The sequence below is a fragment of the Chenopodium quinoa genome, unplaced genomic scaffold (assembly GCF_001683475.1).
Source record: "Chenopodium quinoa cultivar QQ74 unplaced genomic scaffold, ASM168347v1, whole genome shotgun sequence".
Lineage (NCBI taxonomy): Eukaryota > Viridiplantae > Streptophyta > Magnoliopsida > Caryophyllales > Amaranthaceae > Chenopodium > Chenopodium quinoa.
Genome location: NW_018743697.1, coordinates 2,237,085 through 2,261,837, shown reverse-complemented (window position 1 = coordinate 2,261,837; position 24,753 = coordinate 2,237,085). Strand labels below are relative to the sequence as shown.

Sequence of the window (24,753 nt, the reverse complement as noted above, 5' to 3'; positions counted from 1 at the left end):
AATTTTTTTCATCACAAAATTAAAGATATTTAACGATAAAAAAACTGTACATAAATGATGATCTGACCTGAACCTGAACTTATTTTTTCTAATCTAATCTGAGCTTATTATTGTTTTCCATTTAGCCATTTTGTATAATTGATAATATGGTCAGAAACTCAGAACCTCAGAGGTCTCCTTGATCCATTAGTTGGGTAAATAAACAAATCACACATCCTATTGATCACGCACCAAAACATTTTCACATTTAGAATGATTTCTTCCATGCTTTTACAATGGGAATCTAAACATGTAAAGCGTATCAACAGATTATACCTTCTATTACAAAATTACCCGGACTTGTTTAATTGCTGACTCGAGATTACAGTAAAATTCTGGCAGTCATTGAATATAATGGAGTGCATACGACAGAGAAAGTTACTGCACATCCAAGAGTAAACCTAATGGAGGCAGGCTGGCAGCTTCAATCATTGGAGCAGAAAGTTTGTTCTCGCCCAAGTTGAAAGGTCGAGGGTGTGTGACTTACTACCTATATTCCCAGACCGTTTGTCTGGTTTCAGCTTAAATCTGTTTACAAGGTCATTTACTTTAATGGTTAATGTTTGCAGTTAGCCTTAAAACAAATGAGAAGGCAAGTCGCCAAATGGAATTATCCTTTCCGTACATGGGGCTGTTGTGCATCAAATGGATCGTGACTACATGGACGTCCATACAGAGCCAAGGAGGCACTGTCCGCCATTAGTTGTCCCTGAAATATAACACAGACTGTGACTTCAGATGATGTTTACCGTGAATAAAAATATAATAATGCCTTAGAGCCCTCAAATCATTGCCAGCCAAAGAAAAAAAAACTTAAGAAAGTCATTAACTTGTCTATAAAGTAAAAGATGCAAAACACCGTCAAGCAACGTTGGAAATGCAATACAAGTTGGGTGTAGTTTTTCAGGTAACTTTCGACTTTGCTTATGCTACAAAATATAAGATGACATGACCTATAGAGTTCCTACAAAGCAGAATAAATTATGCTTTACACCAGCCATGCTGTTTCAGAATCATCAACATTTGCACTGTTCAGTGTTGAGGCATTAGCGAAGAAAGCTTATTCACAAATAAGCAACTTTATACCCTAAAGTCCTAAACACAATGGGAAAGGAAACATATGTCATGGGTTCAAGGCTTTCCCCTCATTGAGATGGACCGGTCAGTCAGGCACAGGAATCTTTCCAATAATAATGTTACTCACATTGCCACAGTGAGTTTTCAATGATATTGTCCACTAGAATCAGACACATTAATCACTAACGACAATAATGGTTGTAAGTTAAACAACCCACTAACCCCCCCCCCCCCCCCCCCCAAAAAAAAAAAAAAAAAAAAGCTTTCATCAACCACATCATTACCAGCATCTTCCCTAATATGTTGGGGTGCCTAAATTGCAACTCTATCTCATTATCAAAAGAACCATGAAGACATGAACTAGGTTTGGCTCAGTCAAAGGACCCTTAGAATCCTTCAAAGTCCCTAACACAACCATTTCACCCACATGATTATTACCCAAACCAAATCCACTTGACACCTTCATCGTCCATTTTCTTGTGGGGTTCCCCCTTCTCTCTTAAGCTTAGCACCAAATCGAGCTGAACATTACCCCTATTCTCTCATTGCTGCTTATCCTTTTCCGCCGTCTAACCCACCCAAATTATATAAAAGGTGGATTTCAGAAGTCTTGAGGGATTTTGTGCTTCATTAAAGCTGTAGCTGGTTGTAGTTCACTAGTTTACGATTTGGGGTTGTAGCCTTGTAGGTTCTTCCTCTCCCCTTTCAACCTTTCTCTCTCCTGCCTTCATACAAAACTAGGAGCTGACAAAAAAAAAAAAAAAAGGGAGAAAAAAAAGAGGCAACTGATAAAGCCTAGGTGTCGACATTACAGAGTCAATAAAACTTATCTGTCCTTGTTATAAGAGCGAAATATCCATACCCTTCTCCAAGTAACATAGGACTCTGGTTTTATTCTATTCAGCCGAGTAATAAATTTCCCTCATATGAACCAAAAAAAACTTATCTGTCCTTGTTTAAACTTACAACTCAATTGAGGTTAATAGTTTAAATAAAATGAACTTGGAAGCATTTATTTAAGCTACCCAAACTACAAGCTTCTTGACCCTTAATCGAACTTTTCACCAATCTTTTGGTGAAAATAAACAAAGCTAGAATAATGGGCCTTCCTGTATTGTGGCATTCCAACTCCACTACTCCACTCAATGACATTATCTGTGGACAGTTAATTGACTCAATTTTTGGTAGTCCATTAACCAATAGCAGGGTATTTTATAAGCACTCTGATTACTCTTAGTCTCTTACAAATCCTGACCTCAAAAGCACAATTTGGACTTTTGTTCACCTAAACTGACTTAATTCCTATATACATCAGTCCAACCAAATTTATCATGAATAAACTCCACTAAGGCACCAACCAATGATTTTGCAAACTGATAGTTTCTTTCTGAAAGTAATCCTGAGGATAACAGCTATTATTATTTTAAAGTCCTTCCAATGTGACATAACATCAGTCAGCTATCTCCTAAAGTAGCTTGGGCAAACTGATATCAAAATGAACACAGCTTCATAGAGACATGATTGTTAATTAATAATGCTGGCATACCTGATGCATGGAATACTGAACAGAATAAGGACCTCTTCCGTAAGCCATACTACGACTCTCATAGTTTCCCGTGTATCCAAGATCTGTACATGAAACACACATACAGAAATTATCAGAACATGTAAATACTACTTGTGGAACTTTGCAGCATTTAATTACAGTGCATAGATTGCACGGGTAGGACACTCTTCAAAGGTACTGTGAGGAACTGCATGCCTGGATTTGAAGCAGCAGCAGCCGCCCTCACTCGTTTCTCAGCATTAGCAAGCTCAGCACGTAGCATCTCAATATCATGTTGCAGAGAATTCATTTTCCTGTCCATTGCTTCATTCAGTTCAAGGTTAGCTGCCCTAGTCTTCCTTTCGAATTCTACTGCAGCTCTGTTGATGTCCCCAATATTCGACCACGACAAGAAAAAAGAAGAGCTTATTTTAGACAATCCCAAACCTTAAGTCGAACAAAACCTAACTTGATGAATCATGAAATTCTCAACATAAACTTATTTTTTCAACTAGAGCATAACACTTAAAACACTTTACAATCCCATAACTGCAATTCTTTTATAGTAAAGAAACCACTAATATAACCCACATAACTTTTCTAAAGTGCAGCCAACTAAAAATCATAGTCAAACCAAAACAATCCCACAATCGAGTGAATTTCAACTAGCTTAGTTGGTTAAAGTCTCGACGACCTTTGATCAAATTCGCAAACATAAGCCCAATTTCACAGAATTCCTAACAAACCCTTTTCCATTAAAACATAATAGTAGTTCATTAAAAAAACATGCAAATGCTTTAAAATAAACAAAATCCCATACACAATTCCAATTTCACAAGTATCAATCAACTTTATAGATGAAATTAGAAAGCAATAAACGAAATTCAATGAGAAATCAAGATTAAATTACCTTCCTTTCTGCAGCTCTTGCTCCATTTTATCAACATAAGCCTGAATCTCAGGCACCTGAGAAGCATCCATCTTAACCCTAGACAATTCAGTATCAAGAACCTTTAATTGAGCAGTAAACTGAATCTTACTCTCAGTCAATTTCTGAATATCACCAATAACTTGGGTATGCTCAGAATTTAGGGCCTCAATGGCGCGAACCTCGGTCTCTAATTTGAGGGACTTTTCGTAAAGCTCCTTGATTTGAGATTCTCTCTCCTCCCTGAATTTTCGAGCGGCGGCCGTTAGTTTCCGGAGCTCCTGATCGGCGGCGGCGAGTTCTTGCTTGAGAGTCGCGTGCATTGCTGACATTTCTTTCTGGTCGAGAAGGAGGCCTTGGATTTCACGGTAGTGCGCGTCATATGCGACGGTGGTGGGGCTCGTGAGTGCGGCTGTCTTCCGGCCATCTTTGTTTGTGTTTCACCTCTGCCCCGTTGTGGCTCTTTGCCCTTCTGATCAACTGACCAGAGAGAAATTTTGGCTTCAGTTTAACCATCTCTCTTCTTTTTTGCGTTTTGTTTGATGAGTTGTTTTAGGACAGATAAAGTGTTGTACTGGACATGGGTCGGACCAATATGAATTTGGTATAACTGGGTATGAACTAACAAACCTGTTAGGGTCTGTTTTGATGTACTGAATTGAGTTAAACTGATTGGAGTTGAATTGAATCGAATTGTTTATGAGAGAAAAAAATTATGAACTAAACTGATTGGAGCTGAACTAAATTGAACTGAAATTAAGATGAAGAAAACTGACCCTTATTGTCCCAAACAAAATATGAGAGACGTACTAATTGTGTACATTATTTTCAAAAGCTTGTCATCTGACAAGAATGCGGAGTGCATGATGCATTGTCTTATGAGTAAACCTGATTATTATTAGCAATTTAACTAAAAAAACTAAGTATTTTTCAAGGGTTATTGGCTTATTGGCATACTATATATACCAAGTTGTGTATGTGTCTCTTTAATGATATTTTAAACCCCTAGGGGAAATGAATAACATACGATAGATTTTGAGGGGAAATATTTGTAGTGAATCGATTTGACCAAGCAAGCTTCGAGTTCTTGTATAAAAATTTACCCTAAATGTGATAATTATGTTTTTGGTAACAAAAGTTTGGTATAAGGAGGCTTTTTGAGAAGGCAACAATAGTATTGGGGGTAGTGGCACTACATGTTATTATTGGCCCTTCATTGAAATCATCCAACCTTACGCAAAGATGCGAGTCAAACACAGAAATACTAGCAATACACCTTCTCATTTTTTGTAACACATTAAATATATTTCTTAAGATAATATAAATACAAGTATATTTGGAAAATCTTGATCAATATACTTTGAATCCATATAGCAAACCAGCTAAGAATCTAACATATCAAACTACTACATCAATCAATCAAGATCATAAAATGAAAAACCTAAAGCTCATCAATCAATTAATGTGTTCATCATAAACCTATAGATATACACTTATACTTCTAGACCTTGAGGGTCTGTTTACATTTAATTAATTTCAATTCAGTTTAATTCATCTCTTAATTTCCCTCTCTCATAAAATATTCATTTCACTTCAGTTCAGTTTAGCTCTAATCAGTTCAGTTCAACTCTAATCAGTTCAATTTAGCTCGGTTCAGTTTATGTAAATAGGCCTAAGTCCAAACAAATAGGCCGAATTTGGAACTAGGCCGATTATTATACTACGTAATCCCTTCGGAGCGCACTCATGCACCGCACCAAAACCTATATCAACTGCAATCGATTTCACAACTCACAATTTTGCTGCATTCATTTCCTTCTCTCCAAAAATGGCGGATATTTTCCTCCCTAACCACCAACTCTCTCTCTTCTTCTCCCAATTCAAACTCAGAAGGTTCTTCCTCTTTCAACATTACAATATACAGTACAATATTATCGATCAATTTGTTAGTAATTATTCTATTGCAACAATCATCTTACACTATTTTTTTATTTTTTATTTTATTTTATTTTCCGAATTTTGGTTGCAGATTTGATGATTCTACGCTGCGAATTCTGGAGTTGATTCTATCATCAAAGGACGTGAAGTTATTGCTCGATTTTCGAAGTAGATTGAAAGAATATCTTAGGTCAGAATCTCTCATTGTCATCCACGAAGCTTCAGAAAGATCAGTCGAACAAAAGCTATTGATTCTCGATTTTCTAGTTCGTGCTTTTGCGATCGTCGGTGACGTTGAGGTTTCCCCCTTTTTTTTTTTTTTTTTCCTGAATTTTCTTCACAATTTTGTTTATAATTTTTAATTTTCAGTTTCGTTGTTCTTGAATTTTGATTTGTATGTTTTGATGATGATTTGATGCTAAGTTGTCCTAAATGCTAGTTTTGAAATCGTTAATTTTGACCTAATATGAATGATTATGTTAAATTCCATCAAATTATGAGAATTATGTTGTTGTGAATGTAGAGTTGCTTGGCTGTGAGATATGAGGGTTTAGTTATGCGTGATTCGTGGACAATTAATCATCCGGAGCTGCGAGTTTTATGCTGTGAATGGATGAATTTTGCTGAAGATGCCTTTAACAATGATTTTTACTCGGTCACTGCAAAGGTGATTTCTCTAAATTGAGAATTCTACAATTCTGATGGTTTATAAAATGATTATGATGCCTTATTTTTACTGCTACTTGTACACTGCAAATTGGATTAAATGCACCCATAGTTCGGTGTGCAGTGGCTGTATGCCTGTATCTGATTGATAGCTTTAAGACTGCCTTTCGATTGACTAGTTATGATTTATTTGCCTTAAATGTGTGGAAGTAAGAATAGTGGACTCGGATAGCTCTTGTTATTGGCATTTTGGTTTGAGGTGAAGTATAATTTAACTTTCTAATAACAGAAGTACCTGTTTATTATGAGCAACAAAAATTCACTGTTGAGCTTTCATTCAGCAAGTGTTTTTGTATTAATTTAATACGTAGAGTACTCGATTTTTTTAGTCACCACATATATTTCAGGTTGTAGTGGTGTACATTAGTACAGTAGTCAATTTTATGTTTTACTTGTACACCTACCACAGTGAGCATCATGATACTTTGTACCATCTAATTTAGCAAAGAACAAAATTTCACAGTGTTGGTTTATTAGCTTTATCTAGAGCTATCTACTCAGGCAGTCAGGCGGGTTGCCGGGTTGGATTGGGTTGGGTTTGGCTTGGCTCGGTATTTGATAGCTCTAGCAGTATAGCCTGTATTAAATGCTCTACGCCTCTACTTATAATATCCAATAGAAACTACCTAAATATGTCATTGATTAATAATACCTGATCATCAGCCATATTTTTGATCTTTTTTGAATTTTCTGCTTCTTAATAGGCATGTGAATATGCTCTTTTGTGTCTTAATGTCAAAAGTGACTTCAATTGTGACAATCTCTCTGAAAGTGCGAGTACCATCAATAGAATACAGAGGCTTAAGGACACTGCCATCAGATTATCTACTTGCCATTCTGGTAAGCTTCATATATGCTCATGTGTTGTTTCATATTTGGAATTGTCCTGCACTCCTGCTTGATTTTTTGTTGGCATGGGCCCCATTGCTAATCCTGATGGATGGTTTGTCGTTTATTTTTCAATTGATTTGTGTATAGTGACTAAGCTTGTGAATGAATGCTTCTACCCACCAACAACTTGGGGTTTGAGATCCCTCTTCTGTATAGACAACTAACAATTGGCTCATTGGTGTATCCTCTGGCTTTCTGCAATCCCATATATTGTTTTAATTCTCTGTGGTCCATACACCTGATAGTCTGATACCGTGAGATAGGGCCAAATATTAAGCTTCTTCAGACTGATAGAGAACTTTATAAAGTAATATGATTGATTGTCCTTGGTTTAAATTCATTCACATGGCATTTTATTTTGGGTGCAAATCTGCTGCACTATATACCTTCTCTCTTTTTTGCTTGATCATTGTACCATTTAATGCCCCCTTTTGCTATTACAAGACATCTAAAATATTAAAAATATAACCCTTGTTAAAGTTGTTATCTTAGAAGCTCTCCGGTCCTTTGATTGTTACAAGGTTTGCAGAGCAAATATGTAGAGCTCTTAATTCAGCAGTCCAGAACATATCTCCTGAACAATTAGAATAAAGCTCCACAGGCCAAAGGATCCCCTGCAATATTAGATTAAGGTACATGCCGCAGTCTAATTATGTACTTGGTTTATGGTGCCTATCACTGTTCATTGCTAGGGAAAGTGAATTTTAGACACTAAACAGAAGATCACACACAAGATTTCTCCTGACTTTTTGAAGTCTTATCTGAAGAAAACATAAGTTAGTCTCCCTGAGCTCCTGGGTTCCATTTAGCAGAAAAACCTGTAGTTAATAACTCTCTTTTGCAAGTGGAAGGGCCTTGAGCTTCATACTAGATAACCTTCAATCAAATAGGCAAATAGCATATGCCCTTTAGTATAGTTTTCATACAGTAGTACCTGTTTGTGCAACAAGTTCTGTGATTTGGCAATGTTATATACTTATATAGCAACAGCTTAAATCATAGGAACATCTGGTGCCTGGTGGTCTGATGGCCTGTACCAATATTGCTCTATGTTGGTGGCTGTCATTTGTTCCTTGTACTGCATAGTGCCATAATCTCAATGGCTAAAGACTATGCCACTATGGGTCTTAGAACTTCTCTTATAGTGGAAAGGTGCAATCTGATTTGATTAAAGAGCGTAAAGTATCCCCCAAGTCAGCCTATACAGCTCATGGCTTAATCAGGCTATACAATGGGCTAATCACCAATTATCTTCTATATGGCTTTTCCTTGGCCATTTGGAACTAATGAAGTTCCACGGTTCCACCATCATCACTAATAATTATTTTGAGGCTATGGTTGCCACAAATCAAGGACATGCTGTTAGGCCTTGGTAAGGGCCCATAATAGGAAGAGAGACTACTAGCACTTAAGCCTAGTAATATGCTAACCTAAAATCATATGGTAAGAGGAGTAGCCCACAAACCTTAAATGCTAGTCACTTTTCTAATCTTCCGACATGGAACAATACATCTTCACATAGGCATGGAATTCTCAACACATGCTTGACTTTAGATTATGGAAAGCTTATTGCCAACTTTTAAGTCCTACAGCCAAAGCACAGTAACATTGAAGGGAGAAATAAACTGGTCCATTATCAAATATCTTGATTGTCTTGTGGGGGCCAGCATATTCCTTCCCCAGTGCCTAGGGTTCTGCTTTTGCCCATTTTTTTTTTATTGAATTTAATGCTTTTGCCAAAGTTAAGAAAATAATGGATTTCCTCAGTGAATGAGGATTCTAGAGGATAAAATGTAGTCTTTTGTGCACTGAGAAATGAGGCTATCGGCATCTAAAATTCTAAATGTGGCTCTAATGAGGCTTCATATACTAGTATTTTTTATTTCCTCTACCATATTGTCTAATTTTTTTTTTATAGGTTTTCATTTGTAGTTGATATGTGTGTGTACATATATGTATGCATATGAATGTATGTGTACACACGCGCCCATGTGTGTTATATTGTTTTCTTGGGTCTTTTTGGTTGCTTTTGGGGCCTCGTTTTATCAGTAACACAAAAGGTGCTTAATTATGTCTGCTAGAAACTAGAGTATGCTGAATTATTTTTCTTATGAACTTAAAGGAGTTCTTTCGTGGGAGCTGGTTGATAGCTAGGCCTCTTCAGATTATTTTATTCTTCATTGGTCCATAAATTTTCATTGTTTCACTCAAAATCATTGAAACAAATTTCATGAATTGCAGTGCCCTATATGTGAGGTTTGGTTTGATTGATATTTGAGCCAGAATTTGTGCATTGATATGTCTAGAATAAGATGTGCCAGACCTGGGCAATAGTTCATACTGACCAATATAGATAGTAATAACGTTCATATGTTTTATTTAGGATGAGACTATGTAGGATTTCTTTGTTGTTGTGTAGTTTCAGGCTAGTTGCTTAATAACAAATATAATTATGTATAATAGTACTATAATTTAGTTAGTTAAGGGCCTGTCTGAACGTTGTTATTTAGTTAGAGTATTGTTTGGTCATATACAACCAACAGAATTGCAGGTTTGTAGTTTATCTGCCTGTACCATTTAAAACACTTAAAGTCTTAAAGTTACTTATTGTGGTGTTTAATCAGTTCAGGGGCAAGCCACAGAGTACATGAAAAAGAAAACTTTGTGCATTAAACAGTCTTCACTTTCTAAAGAGGCAAAATGTACTGCAAGCATAAGCTTTAGAGATGGGATCAAGCAGCAGAATGTACGTAACTTGTTGCTTTTCAAAAATCAGTAGCAAGCCCAGAGGAATTTCCAGATTTCAGTTATTGCAGAACAGGTCCTTCCAACTTAGTCTTCTATTATAATCAACATAAATGTTTGTCGGCCAGAACAGTGGTTTAGATGTTTATCTTAGAAATGGTGTGCGGTATGCATTTTCATATAACCAGCTCATTTCCAATGAAGTTGATGGTTTATTGTTCGTTGACTATTGGATTATAATGGACTGATCTATCTTAGCTCATTAAACTGCCCTGCGCTCGCACTTCTCATTAATTTTGAAGTTGTAGACAACAGCTGCACATTGCACCAAGGGTTAACTAGAAACAACCTCTCTATCATTTAGATTTAAGATTATGTTGCATACATCCAATTTAAGATTATGCCTAGCTCTATTCTCATATTATCACCCTTTCTTACATCAGAAATCACCTAAATATGTTTCAGTTGTAAATAAGTATCCATAAATTCATCTGAAACACGTCCATAAGAATTTATGTTGCATTTAGAATTTAAGAACTAACACTCAACATGGTAACATGTTGAATCTCATTCTGATTTGAGAAAAATCTAATCTAATTTGGAAAAAAGAAATATTTAATTTTCAGCAACCATGTGCACAGTTGTTTTGCTTGATACCGAATTTTTATTTAATATGCAGTTGATGCAGATTGCGGTTTGAATTAGGATATGCTTTCATTGGGAACCTGTTGACAAACTCTGGTTAAGCAGTTGGACTGTTGAGGTGAGTTGGCTTTCAAGTTTTCCAGTGGTGAGTAATTTTATTGTAAACATTGCTTGTACTCGTAATTTTTGCATCAATTAGAAAATGTTTAAGTACTCAATTTTCAAGAATCGAATCTTCCATATCACCAAAGTGCATTAAATGCGTGCATTGGACCTATCATGGATTCTTCTTCTCTTATGTAGTGAGAGATGTCTGTTTTTCTTTTTACCTTGTTCAATGAATAAATAATACACTTAAGACAAGCTAACTTTACAAGGTTCTAAACCTGTTTTTTCCGTTTTTTCTCTTCTTCCTAGAGCTTAGGGGGTTGAAAACTTAGACCTGAAATTTCAGGTACACTTACCTCTAATAAATTAGGGAACACGCATTTCATGGCATTTGATTAGCCATTTGAGCATACATCAAATGACATGGCTAGCAATATGTTTTGATTTTAATTTTTTGCAATATGTATACATCAAAAGAGCATATGTCAAATTAGGTTTAAGTACATCAAATGGAAGAACATATGAAGTATACTTGTTACGTTTGTAATGAAGTGATGGTTTGACCAAGTAGTAGTTGGTGTAGTTAGTAGGGGTTTCAATTTATGAGTTGTGACCTTGGAAGTCATAAGTTCAAATATTACTTCAATTTCAGTTCTTGGGGATAACCACTTATTTCTTCCCTCTCATTCCAATGGCTTGGCTTGCAATATGGATTGATTTGACCTACAATAGATTTTAGTCTACACAAATACTTCCTTATTACCATGTAATTGCATACATCTATTTAAGAAAAGGTTTTTTTTAAAAAAAATTGCTCATGGTTTAAAACCTACCCGTATTACAAGTTCCATTTTATGTGACTAGGTTTTACATTTGATCTTCTATCCTATCGGATGTGTTGAAAATAATAGAAGTATATAAGATGGGATACAAGATAAAGCATTATTTGGACTTATGATCTTATTGTAGTTAAACAATTTACCAAACTTTACGTTATAAACATCAATAGACGCTACAGTTATTATATATAGGATGAGTGTAATCCAACTTAGTTACATTAATGTTTTTCTACAGCTTATACTTTTGGAAATATTATGTGCTATAAAATGTCACATTTCTCATAATCTATATATCAGGTCAGGATATACCAAGATTTTCGGTTATCTTTTCAATAGCTATTCTATATGAATGTTTCATTATTTTGTATGCCTCCATTAATTCTTGAATATAATTAGAATTGAGACATTTCAATTTACAATGACCATTGTGGAATGAGTGTTGTTTTTCTTGGAACAAAAGATTAGAAAGCTTGGAATCATGTGAACTGCATTTAATGCTGCATTGTGAGTAGGTTTTAGGGTTCTACAACTTTGTTGGTATGTTTATAAAATTACGAGTATAATCTTATTGTAGTGACATTCTAATTTAATAATCCTTGGACCTTTGTTTAGTGTTCGATCTCGTTGAATGGTCTACGTGAGTAATATCTTGTACTAGCTTGTGAATATAAATATATAACGGGTTTTTAATTATGGATTTATTCCAAGGGATTTTAGAGAAAATCAGAGGCTTTAAAAGCAACTTCTCTGAGTCTTGCAATTGTTTGGTGAAAACTGATTTGTTTTGAACTTGGAAGAACTCTACGGAGTAGTATTTTTCAAAGTCCTTAATTAATACTATAAATGAAATAATACTGTATATTTGTATAAAAACAATATGTTACCATTTTCAAGAAATTTGCTAAATAGTCAAGTAAACTTGGAGGGCATTTCTGATCCTCATGCATTTGTATTGAAACACTTGTAAAACGTGTCTAATTGTTGGTTAGGGCTAACATTTATCCAGACTTTCTATACTTGCACCATGTATTGGCAATAATCCACATTGAGTGGTTATTGTTGACCGATTCTATTTTTTTTTTTTAATTAGATATAATTACTCTCTTTGAAAGAAGTTCATGAAATTGGGAATTGTTTTGTATCTTCCCGGAAGGAACAAATATACAAATGATAGCTAAAAAACACACTTGTGAATTGGTATAAAGGTAGGGGAGAAGACTAGAAGAGGGGTATGTAGGAAGTGATAACAACACAACTGTCTTTGACATGCATAAGCTTGGTACACTTGCATCCTATGATTTAATTTTCAAGGGTAAGTTGGGGGGTGAAGATGGGTATGTATGAAGTCATTACACAATTGTTAATGTGCCAAGTTAGGGGAGAAGAGGGGTATGTATGTATGAAGCGATAACATCACTATGTCTCTGGCATGAACAAATTTGGTACATTTGCACTGTAGAAAAAATTTATTCTCAAAATATCACCAATATGTTGTTGTACGGAGTAATGTTGAGAGTAAGTTGGAATTTTAATTAAATGATGATAAATTCAATTACGAACATGTAAGTGGTTTTATTTAATAGACTCTTAAACTTAAAGTTTTACTATACCTTCTTGTTTATTTATTTGTTTATTCAATTACAAATTAAGTAGTGGACAATTAATTATAAAAAGCTTTTGTTAGTTGTGATGAATCCAAATAGTGATACTTCTATATAGACACATAAATTCTAGATATTCTTCGGTTTTGTAGTTGTTTATAAAACAATGACTACCTCGTTTTGAATAATGAAATAAACTATAGAATCTTATCCCGAAGGACCCAAATACCCACAAATTTTGACAATGTGTTAGCTTCTATAATGTTGGTCTGATGGCAAAGATCTTTGATAGAGAGCATAAATAACATTGTGATACGTGATTATGATTGACGTGAAGATGTGAATGTCTGCCAACAAACATTCACGTCGATCCCATTTTTCACTCTTAATTGTGACTAAGCTAGCTAGGGTTTTTCTTAATCCCACCTGCTTAATTATTAGTTAATTATATGTTTTACATTATTTGTTAAGACCCAGTTGCTCTGTTTCATTAATTACACCTCTTACTGTGTTTTTAAGCTGTACTTTTTATTCCATTTTTTCACGTGTATGAGAGTAGTTAAGGAAGGAAGAATAAAACTAGTCAAATGGGAACGTGAAATTGAAACAATTGCATGGATGCCAACCTATCACGCGCCTAGGCGGTGGTCTTCTATTATATATGCTAATTGACCTTTTTACCCTTGCTAATCTTGCATGTAATGTATGGAGAATACAGTTTATTAATCCTATGCTGTACTATCAAACCCTCCTTAATCAATTAAATAATCTGATTTATGTCCCCCTTTTAATTTTATACTACGTAGAAGCTGTAAGAGAATTTTATACTACGTAGAAGCTGTAAGAGAATACAGTTTATTAATCCTATGCTGTACTATCAAACCGTTGTATCGATAAAATTGGTTGTAAATATTTACATAAGGATTTCTGCCTGACTGCCTCAACCTCAGCATTATCCTTCCATTGAGGGTTGTTGTACGTTTAATCAAGCTCTCCTTTCTGTATACATTTTCCTTGATATTCTAAATTTCTAATTTGTCTTTAATAAACTCTGTTTCTTAGTTTGAACCTTATTTTAATATAATTAAGTGGGATCCATTCAACTCTTAGACTATAATACAGTCTCCTCTTTAATTAAGTACTATAAATATATGTTACCCAGGCTCATTTTGCTTCTATATCATATCCCTGTCTTTTTTTTTTTTCCCATCAAACTTCATCATCTGTCCTGCTACAGACTTCTCTTTTTTATTTTCTTTATCAAAGGTTAAGCTCCTATAAGCATGGGTGGAACTGGAAGTTCACCTTGTGCGTCATGCAAGTTGTTGAGACGCCGTTGCGCAAAAGATTGCATCTTTGCTCCTTACTTCCCTCCTGATGATCCTCAAAGGTTTGCTCTTGTCCATAAGGTCTTCGGAGCAAGCAATGTCAGCAAAATGTTGCAGGTTTGACACCCCCTCCCTTTCTGCGCAAATTAGAAAAGAACAATACTAGTACAAAAGGCTCAAGTAACATATTTTTTTGGAAGATTATTGTCACACCAATTAAGATGATTCTTGTTTATGTTATCTTTTATCCTAAGCATTTGTTGTTTTCTTTAAAAAATCCAGGAACTCCCAGTTCAGCAAAGAGCTGATGCAGTGAGCAGTTTGGTATACGAAGCAAATGCAAGGGTTAGGGACCCGGTTTACGGGTGTGTTGGTGCAATTTCATTCCTACAAAACCAAGTTTCACAGCTACAAATGCAACTAGCAATGGCTCAAGCAGAAATATTAAGCATCCAAATGCATCAAGACCCTACGACAATGTTACTTCAAAACCAGATAGAATTTCCAGACGATAAATCGCTTCTATTAGCAACTAGTAACAACTTCAGTAATCTCCAGCAGTACCTTAATGATTTTGCTGCTTCTACTGGTACTGGCAATGTAATTCAGGACCCTCTGAAAAGAGAGTCCCTATGGACATAAATTTCCCCCCATTTTCTTGCAATCAAAAATTAAGTGCATTAGAAGTACTTGTTAAAAGTTTAGCTTTTTATTTTTTTTATTTTTTTTATTTTTTATTTTTCGCTGTTGTGTGAAGTAGGGCGATCCTTTGACTTTTTCTCATGCCTTAACATCTTCCTAAAGGCAGGCAAACGTGCATACAACGTATAATCCAAGGATTAATATTTAATAGAATCAATTAAAATAGTGTTAAGATAACAATGCAAATTTGTAATTATAAAAAAGTTGCAGGCGTTGAAGTTGGTTTGAAAGGGAAAGTATACAAATTAGAACATATGAATGCATGATTTATTATAAGAGTCAATATTAAGCAATTGCATGTGGACTGATTGTAGAGTAACATGGGTTTTATAGGAATTTTCCCTGTAATGTAGAATTAGTAAGAGTCAATAAGTCATCGATCTCCACTGTTTAAAAATTTAAGTGAAGCTCATGGCTAAGCCGGCTGTTTCTTTACGTGTTAAGTTCACATGCTCTCCTTTACTAATTTACTAGAGTTGGCCACCGAGCCGGATTAGCCCGACCCGACCTAATCGATCCATCCAAGTTATGAGTTCAGTCCAAGTCAAGGCTCGGGCCTGGAATAGTCAACAGTCAAAGAATTAATAGCTTATACTTTTCCTCCTAAATACAGTAAAAGAATTCTCACACTTTTAAATCAGCATTGTACATTTACAATACCTATGGTAAGACTAATTAATATTGGTTGTGAGCTCAAACCTTATACGTACTAAACTTTTATCCATACTAGGTTAGATCCCGTGCATGATCGTTATATATTAATATATAAATATTATAATCATAAATTAGTCAAGGAATAATAAAAGTATGTGATATGTTAAATTTTAATTGTAGCTTCTAATACACAATTAAAAATAAAGTAGGCAAAAAATCCGAGCAATATTTTTTTGTTGTAAAACATATCACAAAATATTTTTAAGAATATAATATTTGGTTTATAGTTGTCCAATTTTCTGTTTTAGAAAAATTATTTGTGAAATCTTTTTTATTTTAAATATACTACATTAATATGGAATATGAACCGTTAAAAAAAATGGAGTATGTACAATAAATAATATTATTTTTGAAATTGATTTGTTTCCATAATTAATAGATTTTTTATATTAAAAAATAATTAATAATTAAGGACACACCAGTGAATGACACATGTTATTGTTGGTGTGTCTTTTAGTATATAGTATTGATTGATTGATTGATGTGTATAAAAAAAGTTTTCAGCTTGAGGCATCGGGCTGGGCCTGTTTTGAGACAAAAAGGTTGTGAATCCAAAACCAGTGAATGGGCTTTTGCAAGTCCAAATATGAATATCGAGATTGGGCCGGAAGTTAATGCCCAAACTCGGCGTAATCAAGCCGGGTTGCATATGATCAGCATAAAAGCGAAAGGAGACCGTGTGTATCATAAGGTCACATCAGTCCAGCCATTATTAATCAGGTGATAAAAAAAATTTTAAAAAAAGAAAAGAAAAAAAAACAGATCTAAAGGACAGTTAATAAAACGACGTTCACAAGAGATGGAGACATGCAATGCATTTTAAATTTTTTGTACCTAATGCTCAAGTGTATGTGCAATTACATCATGTTGACATTCACTCATACAAGTTTTGAATTATAAAATCAGTACTTGATTAAGTAATAAGTATATGACTTCAAGATTATGATATAATCCAAATTATATTACTATTATTCTTGAGTATGCTGAGTAATATGTTACGGAGTGTCATGCTACGCACTTATCTCTTATTGTACATTTACTATACTTTTACTATCAAGATATTATGTAAAGTGAACAAGCAATCTGAAATTGTCACATGTAATTATATTTTTTTCAATTTCTAATAAGTCGGCATTAATACATAAATTGAACATTTTAGATCATAATCTACCTCAATTGGATCAATTGCTTGTAGTATTGTAGTTGTTGATGTTTCGTACGTACGACTTCAAGTATTATATTCCAAGTCTTTGTCACGTGAAAACTCATGTTATTGCCGCATAAAAGAGTTTTTGACCTTAACTAATTAGAAGATTTTTGGGTTAAGATTTTGAGAATAAGTCGACTAAAGTTTGAAAATAACCCAATATAATGATTATAAATTAAATTTGCTCCGTGTGAAGATGTATGATCTTCCCTCATCGCGATGCAAAATTTGACTCTGCATTAAGTTGTTAATATCAAGAGCTTGCAATGAATCAATAATATCAAGTTCTTTTGAAAATTAGTTACCGCCTCTATCTCATACCGAGTAATATAGCGGTCCTATGGCCATACCAGTAGTATAAAAAGAATGATTAAAACTTCGTAATTATAAACAACATAATCATGTTATTAGATTTGTGTCAATTATCTTAATGCGTGGTTTTATAACATCAAAAAATTTTAAAATTCCACATGTTAAATTTATATGAAACCTGGTAAAATAAAATTAATAACAATATCGTCATTTTAGTTGAATATAATCAAACATGAATCTGAAATTATTAAAATATTTGATAAAGCATCTCAACCAAAAAGTCTCCAATGGCCCAATCTCTAAAAGAATTATGTTGACGTTATAGCAACTTGTTTTGCATAATGGATGGTAGGAACGGTAATAATTTTATGTACTTCCTTTGCTTAGAAATAGATGCATTGCAAACTTGCAATGAATCAATAATACATACTACTATTTAAATTTGTTCCTCTCTAAACAATAAATTTAAAAAAAAAAAAAAAACAAATAACTGATGACTGAAATTTGGGACCATTATTTGATAGTTAATGAATTTAACATGGTATTTGAGTCGGTTAGTTAGGTGAGAGGCTATAATATCTAATCCTTATTATTGAACACTTTACATGGGATGAGTTATGTTTAAAATCCATAAAGACATTGCTAGCCAAAATATAAAAATAAAAACACATAAGTTGCCCCACATTAATTAAAGATAGGGAGAACAACAGTATAGAGGTTTATAATTCTATTTTTTTCGTGCTGACTAAATTGAAGGTAAGCTCAAACAGATATATCATATATGGATAGTCGAATATGTATTGGATTAATTTCTTTATGTCTTTAATTGTTTGCTCCATAATCTTTACAACTTATATAAATAAATTAAAGGGAAACTGGAAAAACTTAATGACATACATAGTAAAATTATTACATAATTATTATTATCCCACAAATTTCATCTTTGTATTTTTTTTTTCAGAAAAATAAAAAATTTATTTTATGGTATAACTTCATTATTTGGGCATCCAATCTTTGCATAAAAAAAGGGACAATCCTCATTAAAGAAAATGGTACATTTGGGTCTTGTTTCCAAGGACAACATGACAACTGAGTTAACACTGACTTATAGTCTAAGGTGCACCCTTGTGCACCTTAAATAGGTGTAACAACGTAGCCCAAAAACCTAATTACACACACCTAATTAAAAAAAGCCTTAAAACTAAAAAACACGGAAATTGCAATACACCCACCCACACCCAATAAATGTAACGTCATTTCCAAACTCAAAAATCTTCTTCTTTTATATGATTTTCTCTCTCCTCTATTTCATTCTTTCACTAAAAAACTGCAAAAACTTCAATGGACATTAGGAAAGAGATGCAAAATCAAAAGGATCCTCCCCAAAAAGGCTATTTTATGTAAATTTCACTTAATTTTGTTTGAATTTATATGATTATCACTTAATTTTGTTTGAATATTGTTCGAAATTTATCATTGGAATTGTCAAAAAAATTAGTGAAATCAAACGGATATTTTATGTTCACATTTCGAAATGCATATGTTTATATTTTGAATTCTTATGTTCATATTTTAAATCCGTTTGTAAACTTTCTTAAATGCTTATATTCACTTTCTAAATTCATATGTTCATATTTTTTTATGTATATGTTCACCTTCTAAAATGCTTAATTATGTTCATACACATTCAAAAATGAACCAATGCATATGTTCATATTTTGAATTCATATGTTCATATTTTTAATATTTATGAATTAAGATGCATATGTTCCATAATCATATTATTTTTATTTCTTCAATTTTTTATGTTCATAATAAAATTTCTTATATTCATAATAATATTTTATATGTTCATAATGTAAATATTCATAGAAAATATTTGTTGTTCTCATTAAGTCTGTTTATGCATATCTTCTCTCTCTTAAATGCATATGATCATATTTTTTACGCATATGTTCACCTTTTAAATGATTATATTCACTTTAAGGAAACCAATGCTTACGTTCATATTTTGAATTGTTATGTTTACTTTCTGAAATGCATATGTTCATATGTTTTATGATTATGTTCACTTTCTGAAAAGCTAATGTTCACATTTAAGGGAACCTATGCATATGTTCATATTTTGCATGATTATGTTCATTGATAAAAAAAATGCAGAAAATCAAATGATATTGATCGAAGCTAAAAAAAAATAAATCAATTCATATGAATTCAAAAAATCAAATAAACAACCAATTTCATATTGTAAGTAACATATTCAATCGTTAAATCGAAAAAAACGAGAAAAATAGAAAGAAAGAAAAAAAAACAGAGGAAAAAGGAATCAAAGAAGAAAGGAGAAAATATAGAGTATAATTTGTGAATTCAAATATTCATATATACCTTAATCAATCGAAATTAAAGCACAAAATCGAAATTCACACAAAAATTCATACTTAATAACTATTTTCATGTTATAAGAAACAAATTCAATCAAAAAAGTGTAAAAAAGGGGGGAAATAAAAAAAAAACAGAGGAGAGAGAAAATAAAAAATGAAGGAGAAAAATAAAGGAGAAGAAACCTAATGTTCATTTTCTGAAAAGCTAATGTTCATATTGTGCTGTTGTTACACCTATTTCTAGGTGCAGGAGTGTGTACCTAAAAATAAGTGACTCGTGTCGTGGCTTGGGCTTCATTTTACCCACGTTTAAGTTTTTAGTAATTTTGTACATTATTATTTTTACCATCACTTTTATTGCAAAAAGGGCCAACACTTAAATGGAGGCCCACTAAGAGGCCTTTTTGTGGGCCCAATGACAGCTCCTCCATGCTGTCATATCTCAACCAATCACTACACAGTAAGCCCATCTATTAGCCAATCAATAGAAGATAAGCTGCCACGTAACCATCCAAATTTAATTGACTTTCTTCAAGATATTTTTATACTTATATACTATATCACTCCCAAATTTTTGAGGACATTTTCCTTCAAAAATGAAGAGAAGTAGAGAAATGAGGTTGAGTTCTTTTCTAAAGAATCCCAAAAAAGAAGAGCAACAATTAGTACCTGAAAATTATGAGAGTTTAGAAGAAATTAAAGGGTTTTTGGGGATTAATAATATTGAAGCAAAAATTGAGGAACAAGAAGAAGATCAAATTGTGGTGAATAATTATGAGGAACATGATTATTTTGGGTGGGATTTTTTGAGTTCTAGTTGGGAAAGTGAGGAATTATTGCTCCCAAATGATCAAGAGATTAAAAATGAGAGCTTTAATAATTATAGTATTGGTAGTGTTAATGATGATGTTAATAGTCATGTGAAAAGTGAAGGTTTTAGTAGTCATGTGAATGTTGAAGAGTGTGGGAGTGTTTATGGATTTTGGGATGAAAATGTTATGGAGGATAAGAAACCAAGTTTGAATCTCAACTTGAATTATGAAGAAGTACTTGAAGCTTGGTCCAATCGTGGTTCTCTTCAAGCTCATCATCATCCTTCTTTTTCTGTCTCGAAAGATCATTATGTTAGTATTTCTTATCTTTTATACGGATTTTAATGCAAGTACATATATGAAATATTCTCATGTTTCATGTTAATTTTATATTTAGAAATAGAATGAAAATGTCGTAAAGACATCATGATCAATCGTGGAAAAACAATAACTTAGCTAACATTATCATACTTGCTAGCTAGTTAAATAGTTATAGGTAGTACCACTATACCACAAATCAACTACATCGTGCATGTTAGTTAAGTTTCATTTGTTATGGAAATACTTTATCCCAAATAAATATTTGCTTAATTTATCTTCCTTTTTGTTGAATTGAACACACACATGAAAACCAGAAAGATGTTCATTGATGACTTAATACTAACCATTTCACATAATATAGATGGGAGAGGTGCCGAATTTAGAAGATGAAAAATCAAGAAGAGAAACAAGTGTGCTTCGATACAAAGAAAAACGTCAAAGTAGACTATTCTCTAAGAAAATAAGATATGAAGTCCGCAAACTCAATGCAGACAAAAGACCTCGACTTAAGGTACATTACTAATGTTCCTCGTCATATAATTTAGAACATTTTTCATGAAATCTTCACTACATTTCACATACAAATATACAATCTTGGTATATTTGTTATAATTAATATCTGTTCGTTTTTTTTGGTTTTTTTTTTTTTTGGTTCTTGCAGGGTCGTTTTGTGAAGAGGGTATCTGATACAAGTATATAATTGTAAACTCTACAAGAAATTGAAATATCTTCACCAGAAAAAGATATTTTAGCATTATTAAAATAAACTTTTTTCTGCTGATATGTAATTTATATTTGTACAATTCTTACTTTATGGAAAAATCAGCACTTTTTGGGCATAATCTCCAATAGATTTTTTATTACAATAGGATTTGTGGACGGTGGACCAGACGTCCTGCCTCAATCATACTTTTTTGACCTCCATTATCCTATTGCATATGGCATTTTCCGACCTTATTGGGGAATTTTGCTTTTACATACTGTACCTTTTTAATGTTCGCAAAAATTTTCTGTCAAAAAAAATAAAAATAAAAAAATAATGTTCGCAAAAATGAATGTCCTCATCAATCATCATGGTAAAAAAAAAAAACTTACCATATATGTCTACCATCTGATAAGTTAAAATCAAATTTGGTCTATATTATGCTATAAGATTAGGATTTTGGTAAGTATGAAGTACAATTGTAAGTGTCTTATACTTGAGTTATATCATTGTTTAAGCTTCCAAAAGCTATGATATATTGTAGATATTGATCAATGCACATTATGATATTAAAGGGTTTAAGGGTAGGTCTTATTATTGATAATAATATTTGTACCTATCAAATGCGTTATAATGTTGAAAAATTCATTGGCTTTTAAAATCATTTAAAAAGTGAGTTGATAACAATGTTAGAATGATGGTAAAGGAAAGAAGAGTACTCTATTAGGCTTATCTGATCTTATCTGAATTTGTTAGACCTTATTAAAACTTATTTTAGTTGTAATTCGAACTTGGACAATCTTTATCAAAAACTTATTTTTCCCGTACTAAACTTATCTAAACTTATTAGACCTGAAATAAGAAGAAAAAAAAATGAATAGAACAAATAGCCCTCAATATCTTACATTATATTAGTTTATTGTCACCTTTTGTATTTTAATTTGTAGTATAAATTTTTTACAATGATTAGGCGATTATTAATCTATTGAATTTTATAGTTTTAGATCTTGTTAGATTTAAATTTAATTGCTGAGGTCCACATAATGAAATAAATAAATGCACATATAATAGATGGAAAAGTACTCATATGAAGGAAGGAGAGAAATAACACTCCAAATATTTTTGACAACAATGGCTCACATGATGCACTTCCACTCCCACCTTTTTTTATTCATCAATAATTACCCAATAAATCTAATATGTATATAACTGAAAGGGGAGTTTTTTCCCGAGTTTTTAGAAACTCGCGTATGATCTAATTTTTTCAGTACGCCATGTAGGATGATAAATTTTAGTGGTAGACAATTAAATACTAGATTATTAATTTCTTTTAGAATTAAATAATTTTAATGACACGCAAACAAAATTGGCGAATGAGATTTTTCAGTTTAAATTAATTAAATATAAAATATTATCTTTTGATATAAGGAATTTTACTAAATATATAAAAAAAAATTAGCATATATATATATATATATATATATATATATATATATATATATATTTTAAAAAATTCAAACAAAACGTGCATTGAACGGGCTTCATCTAGTATCTACTATAGGAGAGATCAGATGATGACATGGTAAAAAATTTCCCTCCATATATTTTCTTTTTGATTTTATTTGTTTTCAAATCTTCTAAACAATATTCTATCACTTAAGATAATTTTTCCATTTTAGTTAACATATATTTTCGTGAAACGCTAAACATCGCCCACAAATTACCACATAAAGCCCACAAATATGTTATGATTTGACCATTATGCCCTTTTGCTAAAATTGAGATAATCTCGGTGTAAAAAATGTGGAGCCGTATTGGCTCGTCGGGGGAGACCGGATGGCAGGCCGGAGATGCGGGGGACGCCGGAGGTACGTCGTCGTCGACGGAAAACGAGGTAAGTGACCGCTAAAATTCACGGTTTACCGTCGTAGTGGCTACGGCGCCTAGGATGGACGCCCAAACCGTAGCCTGGACGTCCAAGCCGGACGCCAGAACCACCAGAGTGGCGTCCAGGCTAGACACCCAGACCACCTGAGTGGCGTCCAGCCCAGACGCCCAGACCACCAGACTGGCGTCCTGGGCAGACGCCACTCCACTGGGTGAGGCGGCCCTGCCAGGCGCCAGTCCAGTGGCTGTGGCAGCCCTGGCAGACGCCACCTTTAATAATTAATTTTTTTTTTCTTTTTTGATTTTGTTGTTGTTTTTTATTTAATTTTTTTGTAAAAAAAAAAAATCGAAAATGATTTTTTAAAAAAATTCGAAATGGGTTTTTTGTAAATTAAATTTGAAAATTTGAAATAGGTTTTTTTAAAATTAAATTTGAAAATTCGAAATGGTATATTTTGAAATTTAGTTTGAAAATTCGAATTGGGTTTTTATAAAAATTAAGTTTGATTATATATAATTATGTTTTTTTTTTGTGTTAATTCTGTGGAAATATAGAAATTAAATGTATTATCCGTTAAATGTATTTATTGTAATATATAATTGATGCAGGAATATGGTGGAGACGGAAATGATTACAGTGGGATATTTGGACATGATGGTCCATTCGAAGAAGCTCAACAGGCGATTGATTGGGCAAAACAGGTTGCAATTACAGCTGGATTTTGCTTGGTAGTAGCAACTCATAAATCTCAACGGGATGGTAGAATGGATCGCATTTTGAGATGTGACCGTTATCGCAAAAGAGAAGAAAGAGATTTTCGTACAGCCACTCGGTTTGACACAAAGCGGAAAGGTTGTGGGTGTGAGTTCAGAGTAAAGGTTCGACAACTACGGAGTCGTGACGGTTGGGAAGTGATAGGTTACTCTAAATGGGGGTATCACAACCATGAGATGATAGTATATGAAGAGGGTCATCGACAACTGAGCGGCTTAAGTCCTGCTGCGAAACTAGTTGTGAAAGAAATGAGTGATGCTCAAGTGAAGCCTGCTAAAATATTAGCGTCTGTGTTAGAGAAATTTCCAGAAGACCATCCAAACCGAAGACATATCTACAACGTCAGACAGCAACTCAGGTTTGAACGGTCAGAGGGAAGGAACCCTATACAGCAGCTGCTACACCAGGCACAATCACGTGGTTACCTGTTCTGGTTTGATTCTGATGAAGATACAGCGGAGGTGACTCATCTTTTCCTTGTGCATCCTGATTGTGCTGATATGATCAAGTCTTGGCCATTTGTGATTT

General features: G+C 33.4%; 3 protein-coding genes and 1 pseudogene across 3 annotated transcripts; 3 read left to right on the top strand and 1 right to left on the bottom strand.

The window, feature by feature from the left end:
• Positions 1-117: 117 nt before the first annotated feature.
• Positions 118-4,123, bottom strand: LOC110684174 (annotated as a pseudogene).
• Positions 4,124-5,339: 1,216 nt separating this feature from the next.
• LOC110684171 lies at positions 5,340-9,959 on the top strand. The gene is made up of 5 exons (XM_021860581.1): positions 5,340-5,483; positions 5,620-5,827; positions 6,052-6,195; positions 6,959-7,094; positions 9,770-9,959. Exons 1-5 carry the CDS (start codon positions 5,419-5,421, stop codon positions 9,922-9,924), a joined length of 708 nt encoding a protein of 235 aa, XP_021716273.1. The 5' UTR covers positions 5,340-5,418; the 3' UTR covers positions 9,925-9,959.
• Positions 9,960-10,571: 612 nt separating this feature from the next.
• On the top strand, positions 10,572-15,470 carry LOC110684172 (LOB domain-containing protein 12-like). The gene is made up of 3 exons (XM_021860582.1): positions 10,572-10,653; positions 14,350-14,528; positions 14,694-15,470. The coding sequence occupies exons 2-3, from the start codon at positions 14,367-14,369 to the stop codon at positions 15,051-15,053; spliced, it is 522 nt and encodes a 173-aa protein (XP_021716274.1). The 5' UTR covers positions 10,572-10,653; positions 14,350-14,366; the 3' UTR covers positions 15,054-15,470.
• Positions 15,471-20,303: 4,833 nt separating this feature from the next.
• Positions 20,304-21,838, top strand: LOC110684170 (zinc finger protein CONSTANS-LIKE 16-like). Its single transcript, XM_021860580.1, has 3 exons — positions 20,304-20,851; positions 21,222-21,371; positions 21,522-21,838. Exons 1-3 carry the CDS (start codon positions 20,324-20,326, stop codon positions 21,558-21,560), a joined length of 717 nt encoding a protein of 238 aa, XP_021716272.1. The 5' UTR covers positions 20,304-20,323; the 3' UTR covers positions 21,561-21,838.
• Positions 21,839-24,753: the final 2,915 nt, after the last annotated feature.

Bases quoted from the DNA above. Each gene is read 5' to 3' on its own strand.
- LOC110684171 (XM_021860581.1), top strand. From the start codon at position 5,419: ATGGCGGATATTTTCCTCCCTAACCACCAACTCTCTCTCTTCTTCTCC. The intron at 5,484-5,619 runs GTTCTTCCTCTT...TTTTGGTTGCAG, and splicing joins TCCCAATTCAAACTCAGAAG to ATTTGATGATTCTACGCTGC. The intron at 6,196-6,958 runs GTGATTTCTCTA...GCTTCTTAATAG, and splicing joins TTTACTCGGTCACTGCAAAG to GCATGTGAATATGCTCTTTT.
- LOC110684172 (XM_021860582.1), top strand. From the start codon at position 14,367: ATGGGTGGAACTGGAAGTTCACCTTGTGCGTCATGCAAGTTGTTGAGA. The intron at 14,529-14,693 runs GTTTGACACCCC...TAAAAAATCCAG, and splicing joins ATGTCAGCAAAATGTTGCAG to GAACTCCCAGTTCAGCAAAG.
- LOC110684170 (XM_021860580.1), top strand. From the start codon at position 20,324: ATGAAGAGAAGTAGAGAAATGAGGTTGAGTTCTTTTCTAAAGAATCCC. The intron at 20,852-21,221 runs GTTAGTATTTCT...CACATAATATAG, and splicing joins CTGTCTCGAAAGATCATTAT to ATGGGAGAGGTGCCGAATTT. The intron at 21,372-21,521 runs GTACATTACTAA...TGGTTCTTGCAG, and splicing joins ACAAAAGACCTCGACTTAAG to GGTCGTTTTGTGAAGAGGGT.